This window comes from Arachis ipaensis, chromosome B02 (assembly GCF_000816755.2).
Source record: "Arachis ipaensis cultivar K30076 chromosome B02, Araip1.1, whole genome shotgun sequence".
Taxonomy (NCBI): Eukaryota; Viridiplantae; Streptophyta; class Magnoliopsida; order Fabales; family Fabaceae; genus Arachis; species Arachis ipaensis.
Window position 1 is genome coordinate 2,833,673 of NC_029786.2, and position 10,471 is coordinate 2,844,143.

The 10,471-nt window shown below is 33.9% G+C and overlaps 1 protein-coding gene across 1 annotated transcript; it reads right to left on the bottom strand.

The window, feature by feature from the left end:
• Positions 612–9,196, bottom strand: LOC107626612 (uncharacterized protein At1g04910; the record flags this gene model as incomplete). Its single annotated transcript, XM_016329516.2, is given in 11 exon segments — positions 612–1,093; positions 1,957–2,147; positions 2,259–2,426; positions 2,978–3,145; positions 4,074–4,278; positions 5,264–5,370; positions 5,752–5,841; positions 6,791–6,863; positions 7,506–8,010; positions 8,091–8,147; positions 8,671–9,196. Coding segments are annotated over 9 exon segments (1,576 nt in total), but the record flags the coding sequence as incomplete, so codon positions are not given.

Genomic DNA, 10,471 nt, shown 5'->3' on the forward strand with positions numbered 1-10,471 from the left:
ATAATTAAGAATAGGTTTTGATTAGTACGTGAGTATAGTCGAAATTTTCATGCATAATTTTTTGTTTAAATTTGTGTGCTTCAAAATATGTGGATGTTTGATTTTTTTTTTATTAAGAGTAGGTTTTGACTTAATCAATACTTCAAATTGTATTAAGAAAAATTATACTGAAACAGTCACAAATTTTTTTGGAAAACGTATCCTTTTTTATTTTTAATATTTATAATTTTTTTAAAAAAATACATATAACTATTAGTTTCATTTAATTTGCAGGCAAAAATAAAAGTATACATGTTAAAATACAAATACATATTAAAAATAAATTAAATCACACATATTTATATACAAATACACTAATAATTAATTTTGGTGTACAAATAATATTTTTGTGAAAATTTTGATATAAGCACTATATAATTGTAATGGTAGCTGTAACAATATATAATGCAACCTGAAAATATCATCATGCTGCCACTCCACAAACTTTTACCACGAAATCCAATGCAATGTATCATATCAAAACTTAGAATGCCATTATTGAAAGTAGTCATTTAGACAGTTCATACAAATATCAATTATCTCTAATTGGTAAATTCAGAACCAAAATTATAGGCCATCAATATAGCCTTCACGCTATTAAATTGCCATGCTAAACTCAGCAGTCAGCAGGGAACCAAGAATAATTCATGATGCAATCTAACATCTGTGCAAGTTTACAATTATTTAATGTACACTTAAGTGCCATTTGTTGCACTTAAATGAAAATAACAATTAACACTTAATTCGTGGACTTTTTATAAGCTTTTACTTAAAATAACTCTACCATATTTTAAAAGAAAAAAGAAAATCGAACTAAATGATAAAAAAAAAAAAAAAATACAGGTATTGAACGTATTCCTAAAGGCCATATATTTACACTCAAAACATCATACATTTCCCAGAGCTACAATTTCTACTTCTTGCTTCTTCCTGTTTACACATGCAATCTGGCATGGGAAACGTATAAAGAGAAGCACCAGGCTTTTTCAACTCGATGCCCTTTTGATCACTGTGATGAAGCATGTCTTTCATTTGTTGTTTGAAAACTTCCCACCTGCATAATTATGCATAAATTAAAACATGAGTTATGAGAATGGAAGTTATCAATATTGAAATAAAAGATAAGTAACTTGAGGATGCTTGGCAGCCTGGAAGAACAGTAACATCAACATTTATAGAAATAAGTGATAAATAACATCGAATTTGTTTTGAGACAAGCATCCAAATCATAACAAGGGTGAAATATTATCTTCTAAACTGTGCCATTAGTCATAATAAGTTAATAGCCACTGGCTAAGCATTAGTTTGTCTTGAGAAAGGAGTTTTAATCTGCCTAAAAAGGATGAAATCAACCAAATGTGTATGCAGCAATTATTTTTAATAAATATTAATAAACCTCAACAAAAATATAAACATAACATTATCTATCTATAAAGCATTGCAGGAAAAAGCCAAGAATGAAAACCAAAGATTGCCCAATGTCTTCACATATACAAAATAAAAGACAACCCAGAAGCGTTACCCTAACCCATGGCAAGGTTGCATAAAATCAATGATAAACATTTAAAGAGTACTACCAACATTGGAGTTAAAGAATGTATCTTTATCTAACAGTTTAAATTTTTGAGACATAACTTTAGAGCCTCTATCACCAAGTAGGATCTCTTTTTAATCAATTATGTTCCTCTATTCAAATATACCTTCAAGGAGAAATAGTTCACATCAAGAAGGTATGCACACGCAACTACCCTGGTAGAAGCAACAAGAAACTTCTAAAACCAATGCTAACCATAATGATGATTATTCAACCATCTCTGTTTCATCACATTATACTGAATGTATTACCAAACACATTTCTTGCTGCCCACATCAACTGAAAATGCAAATACAAACCAAGAAAGAGAGCCAAAGTTGTACCTTATGTTAGGATTATCGAATAGTAGAGCCAATTTTCGCTTGTCAGGTTTAATTGTCTTTGCATGTCCTCCATATATATAGCGTCTGTGACCCATCAAGAAGTGTGGAAAATTTCCACCCTGGGTTGTAACAAAGACTTCACTGTGTAGGCAAACGGTATAATCAAGAGCAGCCAACCTAGAAGAGTAGCCCTGCCTCATAAATGTGTTACAGATATTTACTTCTTAATGAAATCATCTTTCATTTCTATACAATATAATATGGATTTTTCTTGATCTATGCATAGTTCGATTCACAAATACCATGAATTGAGCAAGCTCTTCTGGAGTAGCCAGTGTATTCTTGGTTTGTAATCGTGGAAACATCTGTCTGAGTGGTGCCATGTACTTCTGTGCTTTATATATCTTTCCTGCTGCAACATATACGGAGGTTGTATTATCATAACCCATTCCTCTAAGCATCATTCCCACCTACAGCATCAAACAAAATTGAGCAATGAATATCAGAACGATCACACATACTATTCTTACAGCAAGATTCACCCAAGCAATTGAGCCAGTAAAAACATATTAGTAGTCACATACAACATGTCTTCAAGGGGATTTCTCCTGTGCATAAAAATGTAATATGCAATTATCATTGCTCAAATAAAAATACCATGTCGTCCTTTGAGTTTTCTATTTGAATTTTTCATTTGATAACTAGTTTATGAAAGGTAAATTTTGGGCATAACTCCATCCAAAGAACTGGCTTGAGGGAGGAGGGCCAAGAAATCGTAAAGCCAAATTTTGACAATATCCTTAAGTAATGTAAAACTTAACACGCCCACTCAGAATGTTTACAGTTCTCTGCATGCATCCTGTATCTTGGCTATTTTCTATACGAGGGTTTAAGGGAAATAAAGAAGAAACACGAGAAGCAAAAACTTCAGATCATTTGCAAAGATGACAATTTTGCCAAAAATATAACAAAGCACACCAATGCATACTTAAAGGAAGAAATGAATTTGTAATCTGTATACCTCCAAAGGAGTCAATGGGCATCTTCCATCAACCCGATTTACACCAGGCTTTATTACCCTATGTCTTCTCCTGAATTTGCCTCGCCAACTCCTTTCGCGAGCAATATCCATTTCATGCTTCTCCTCCTCCCCAGCGTCATACTCACAGCATGAAAATGCAACCATATCCTTTATACATATAACCACTATTAATTATGATACATAATTAATGTACAAAGAATTAACTAAAGAAACATCAGTAACTTCTATAAAGATTTGACATAGTATATTACTCAACATATAAAAAAAAAAACAAAAAAAATGATATTTATAAATGTGGGTAAACTACCAAAATGATACTCAAAAGTTCATCTCACCCATAAAAATAACCCTGAAAGATACCAATGACAAATAAACCCCCATGATATTTAAAAATGTGACAAAAATAACCAGATATTAAATATATATTTTCAAAAAAGCTTTAGAGATCAGAGTTTAATGCAATTTTTTGCAACCACTATTAGAAAGATCGACTTTTTATTCTTAAAATTTGGTGATTTTACACCAAGTGATTTTTTTTTTTTCTGTGAATGATTCAAATGCTTTAATAGATTTTACGGAAAAAAAAAGGCTAGAAATTGAATTTTGCTACAATTTTTTATATCCACCTTCTAAATAATTATCTAAATGATTACACAAAAGCTTGAATCAAACGGACAATTGCTAAATACAAAAGTTGTTTGTCACTTATAAATATTTTTGGTTTTTTTTTGTCATGTTTCTAAATTATTCAGGGGTTGGTTTGTCGTTCGTATCTTTCAAAATTATTTTTGACAACGGCATGAAGTATCAGTACCATTTTGGTAGTTTACCCATATAAATGTAATCAACTTGCTCCAAATACATAAATACTAAAGCTAAATTAGAATAAATAAATTAGTCAAATCCAAACAAAAGAAAAATTAATAAGCTAAAATCCCAATCAAAAAAATTAATAAGAAAAAATATCTTAGTCATTATAAATTAAAAAATAAAAAATCAATCATCATAAGTAAAATATACTTAAAATTATGCATAAGAAACATAGCTAGCTAACCGAAACATTTTAGAATATCACCTCCTCAAATCGAAGATGCACAGAAACATATTTCCCTCCACTGTGGGAGCTATGTTCAACCATCCGATTAACCATGCTTTCTGCAAGTGTTCTTATAGATTCTGAAAATCTGAGAGCTCCAAAATTGGCAAAGCACCTAAGCTCTTGAATTTTTGAGGGTACATCCTGAGCTAATCTGTTGGAGAAAGGTGCAATGCGAATAGCTCTGTAGCAAGTATGAACAAATCCCTCTTAGAAGCCTTAGACAACATATGGAGAAAATCATGTCTGCAAAGGGCATAAATTAACACTTTAACAGTACTAATAAAGAACCACGGCAATTGACAAGAACTACTTTTCTTATGAAGAGAATCTTTTATAGCATGCGTATAAGGAAGTAACAATAAGCCTGCATTTGTTCCTGGTCAGCAAAGGAATGACACAAGCCATGAAGCAATAATAACTGCGTGACTCTTTAGGAAATAGGAATTTAAATTTGGAGCACCAAGACATGCTGTCATTTATATATAATATAAATGCATCATTTCTGCTTTCATGTTCTACTTCCTGTATATACATGTGCATTCATGCCTTTAAAAGCCTACGCCAACTTATATATACCAAATCAACAAAACCTTATCTAGCAGCCTACCCGTTGTCAGCATAAAGGAAACAACAAAATAAACGCCCAGCCTAAATTTTTAAAAGAATATGAGATTTCAATAACATAACTCTGCAAACAACACATTAGTTGAATCAGGCAAGTATGGTCATCAAGCTTACACAATACTTTCATCTATGAGATTTTTGGAAAAGATGGCAGGTACCGTAAAGGCGTAAAGTTTTTCAAGATAAGTCAAGGGGGGGAATTCGTATTTACATGTACTCGTTTGGATCCTGAAAATCAGGTATTTATTTCTGTGTATTTGGTTATTTTTCTTATATTGCTTCCATTAATTGTGACTTCATTATGTTGAGTGGGTTTTAGTAATTTGTTCCCTGCAAATAATCCTACTTAAATTAAACATATTCAGTTATCAAAATATTGATGAGTGAAGAGACTACATGTAAACATTAGGAATATATTACATTTGTTCTATCTTCTACTAGAATATTATTTGACATTTTAGCATTTGGAAAACTTGAAATTGTCACTGGGAAGAATTGGAGGCCAACCAATGGTGAGGAAACAGAGGGGGAAAAAAACGCACCCCATTTCTAATAGTTGAGGAAGGACCTTCTGAAGATAGTGAGCAGGACTAGACCAAGCTTTAACTCTAAGATTGACAATGTTACTTATGTTATTATTGAATAGAAGCTTTGCATATGTAGTAATATTGTAATAAGTTTACATAACGTCCAAAGTTCAGAATATTAAAATGGATTGCCTTAAGAATGAATGGTACTACAACTCATTTCGGTACAAGAAGTTTGTCTACTTATACAATTTTCTACATGACCAAGGTCAATTAATTATTTCATCTTAAGTATGTGTTTTAATGGTTTTCACAGTTACTTTTATATGGGAAGAGTACACCAATTTATAGATAGATATGAAATACAGAGAACGAAGGTCATAAGTAAGAAAGAATCTACTTTAGAAAAATACAAGGATGCTCTAACTAATACTTAGTCTCATAAAGGATTCAGATGTGAAAGATTTTCCATTACTAAAGGTTGGTTTTGTTTGGGAAGTTTACCTTTTGTCTCGCCACACACTGTTTAAATGAAATATTGGAATAACAAGAGTTGCATTTAGTAGTCCAGCAACAGCAACAGCATCACATATCTGTATGATAGTTAGTATAGTAAGTACCAAGACAATATAAAAATTTGAATTTTCTGATAAAAGGCAATATGGAAATATGATGCATGGCAAACAGCAATCCCCAGTATTAATGTCCTTTGTCAGTTTGTCTAGTTTCTTTATCTGATATTCCTAACAGAGTACACCATACTTCCATTCAAAGCAAAATGACCTAGAGAACAACATTCAGCAACTTCATAGAGCATAACTCGCTAGGCATAGATTTTCAAAACCAAATCATTTTTGTAGATCATTAATAGCACTCTCAATCTCTCCTATGCACAGGATTTAAAGTTGCATTGCACCCATCCATTACTTTGATACACAGAACAGTGATTTAATGTAATGAGAATGGAATATAACTGTAATCTAGTTTGATATATGGAATCAAAGTGGAACTGAATCAAGGTTTATCGAAATAAACATAGATGCTCCTCAGAGCTAAAAATTTGAATTGTATAGAAATTTAACAAGGGCCATAGTTGTCATTCCGTAAAAACTAATGAAGGTTTCCCATTTCGTACAGCATGAAATTTCAATCCTTCCTTTTGTAGGAGGAAAGGTGCTTCCATGCTCCATACATGGCTATGTAAACCAAGGAATAATGTGGATTTACCATTTCTTTCTATAGCAAAAATGGCCTTCCCTTATTACACGGAATGGAATCACCATTCATGCACACCACATATGATGTAAAACTCACAATACATAAAGTTCTGAAAAAAAAAAAATGATTTCATCAANCAACAAAGATAACAAACACATGAGATGAAATGATGGAGACTCATGATCTAAAAGGTTAATGGTGAACAAAATAAACAAGAAAGGAAGTATACAGAAGATATAAATGTGAATAAATTGATGCTTTATGCAACAAGAAACAAAACAAAATTTCAGGATTACACAACTTCTCATTCAGAGGAGCAAAGACCTGTTTGAGGAACACTTTTGTTAGCACAAGGCTTCCACCCTTTATGCTCCTTTAGATTCCATGATTTCATCAACTGCATGATTTCCATCTTTATTCAGTCATGGCCAAAAGCATATTATTAAAAGAAATGGACAATATACTAGGAATTATGAAAATGAAAATTTATTCAATAACAAGTTTTCCATGGCTGAAAATACTATGAAAATTCGTTAGCTCAAGTGGCACCAACTTGGTATTTACTCCCACTTGGCCCATTTGTCGCTGTTGTCAACCCTACACAGCTGCACATCAGGTATTAGACCTATTGATCCTAAATTAGTAGATCTAATGATATAAGCACTCATATATCTGTTGCAGCAATAACTAGCGTTTAACTCGCAAGTTATTTGCGGAATTCCGTGTAAATATTGTTTATGCAAAGTTAGTGATGGACTGTATCTGTGTGCTGACACTCCTCAAACCTTTACCAAGCAATCCAATAGAATGTACAAGTCATCAAAATTCAGAATGTCATTATTGGAAGTAGTTATTCAGACAGCTCCATGCAAATATCAATTATCTTTAATTGGTAAACTAAATGAAGAACCAAAAATAAAAGCCTTCTTCACCATTGCCGAGGTTCACTTCTTCAAACATGAATTGAGGTAATATTGGTCCACTGAACTAAACACGAAAGGTAGAATAAAAATTGAAATGAGAAGAAAAGATTGGATACCGCATTTCCAGTGGCATTAGCATTGGCTTGAGCACCCTCATCCACCATGAAAGGCCATAGCTTTTCAAAGACCTGAGGACTTCTATAAACTGAACCGGGAGGAGCACGCTTGTGCACAACAACAACACCATCTTTTATACTCACAACATCAAAGCTCAAAGAACCCATGTACAGCAACATCCCCGAAATATACAACAAGGGCGCAAACAAAAGCAACCCTCTCCTTCTGAAAACTGCCGACATGAGAAGAAAGGCCAATTTCTCCATCCAATTAGTGTCCTCCTTTGATGAACCTCTGCTGCAGCTGCTGCCCTTGCTCCGGCCATGGCGGAAACGTGGGGACAGTGGCGGCGAGCTGCTGGAACGTGCTCCTCCACCCAAGCGACTGTACCCATGCATTGGATTGCAGATCCTCCTTCCTGGAGGATTGAGACTGGGGACTGTACCAGGAGGATGATCACAGAAGAAGATCCAAAATTGACTTTGAAAAGAATAATGTAAAAGCCTGCATATAAAAGTGTTGCTCTATGAAGCTCCTCAAGGATAATACTTAAACTAGTGTATCACTCCCTACCAGTATCATACCATTTGATTTGATGAATTTTCGTTCCACAAAGTTCTCCCACAGGATCGACAGTGATCCTGCACACACATCTCAAAGGAGCATATAGTCAGTTGCCACTTGTTAAAAACGGAATTTCATGTGCATTGGGCTTGCAATTGTAATACTAGCAGAATTTACACATAGCCACACACATATACACCGTTCATTGAAGAGAACTAGTTGGCCAAAATTTTACAAGAGCATCATAGCGGGATATTTAACATGCATGGATTGTTTGATAAATGCTATGCACCGTGAGGGTCGAAATAAATTCTTTAAGCCTCGTTCTGTATGTAAAACTGAATAGCTTGTAAGAATTTTAGACTCTGTCCCGTTTAAACAACAAATGGCATTGGATCTTAAATAAGCATTTAATCAAAACTGTTTTCATTAGTGATATTATTTACATTATGGTGAAAATCAAAACTAACACTCCTAACAGAACAATTGGATCTTTAAAAGAAGTTTGCATATGGAACTGAAGAAAATAAAGAAAAATAAAAACTCAAATTAAGAATCTAACACATGATGTGAAAAAATGATGGGAGGGATCTGAGGTACCCGTCTCCTGGAAGTGTTGAAACTGCAATTGCAGACAACACAACTCGCTGCTCTTTGGAAAGAACGGGGTTCTGCGGTTGACGTGAACAAGCGCCTCTGTTCGCGCTCAATAGGGGGAATCTTCTTGTTAAGCCCTCAGTTGCACAAAATTACAATCTTTTCTTTCTCGTTTGGTATAATCCAAATGAAGCCATACTGAAATTGGATCTACACCCAAAACTATTGATAATAAGAGTTGGCTCCTCACAAGCTTTCTACGCTGCTTCTGCTTCCAAAAAACACTCCTTGACCAGAGAAGATAAGCTCAACGGCAAATCAGAACCGTCGGCGCCGGCGGCAAGAGAGGAGACAACGGCAGATGCGACGGCAAAAGGGCAGCTCAGAACAGAGGTGACATAGGCGACAGAGAGGAATAGAAGAGACGGAAGAACACAGAAGAAAGGGGCGGTTAGCAAATGGAGACCACAAGCGAGCAGTGGGCTGGACGGCGGGGAGGACAGAACTGACAACGTGAGAAGAAGCGAACAGTTTGGCTTTTTGTGCCTTTTATAAGAAATGTTTGGGGTCGAACCGCTCAAGCTCGAGGGAGTCGGTTTACCGGTTTGATAGGATTAACCAAAAATTGTTGGGTTAAATTACACAGTTGGTTCTTATATTTTTATTAAAATTATAAATTGGTCCTTATATTTTAAGGGTTTGTAATTGGTCTTTAAACAAAATTAAATTTTATAATTTAGTCCCTACCATTCAAACAACCTTTGATTTAACAGAATATTCGTCAACATATTCGCTATTTTAAACATGCGAGTTGTACTTGTTTGACAACAGAAACTAATTTGTAATTTTAGTAAAAGTATAGGAACTAAATGTATAATTTAACCATTTAAAAATGACCAAAAACTCTCTAAGCTATCTGAATCCACTCCACCTCATTCCACCCCAACTCTCTCACTCTCACTTTTTCACTTTCCAAAACAGCACCCCACCCACCGTCCACTATCCTGCATTCTGTCTTTACATTATCACCGAATTCAATCCTCCACCCACCCACCACCCTCTGTCCCAACTCTAAATACAACAACTCTCGATTACTCACAACATCTTCGGCAGCGGTGAGATCTTCATTGTCATTGTATCAATTATCGTTCATCAAATTCTCCAAAGGATTTAATCCAACTAAAAAACCAATAGGTTGCGATGGTTGTGTTGGGGATGGGTCTTGTCTGGGTCGGATTTTGTTTGGGTGTGTTGGTCCGGTTCACTTTTCAAAAGAGTATCCCACTCCAGCACTATTTGTCTCACTCTTCAGTTTACTATTGTCATGCTGGATCCATTGCATCTATGCTCACGAGTCCCTCTCTTCCTCCTGCGTTTTGCTTTTAATATTATAAAAAAAGTTTTTTAATTTTCTTTTTTAGCTCTTTAGTTGTTAGATTATAATATGTTTATTTGTTGTTATTTTTATATAATTGTGGTAAATTAAACTACTATTTTTATGTTAATATGTGGAAAAAATAAAAGAAAAGAAGGAAAAACTGAAGAGGAAAAGAAGAAGAAAAGGAAAAAAAAAGACAATATAATAAATGTGTATTTTTTTACGGTAAACATTATTAAAAGCTTGATTATAACAGAAATCTAATTACAAACTTTTAAAATATACGGATTTTTAATTTCAGTAAAAATATAAAAACTAATGGTATAATTTAACAAAAATTGTTATTATTCTAATATTATAATTGTAAAAACCAGATCAAACCAACCAACTTGCTTAGGTTGCAGATATAGGCAAATCAGTTGGCTA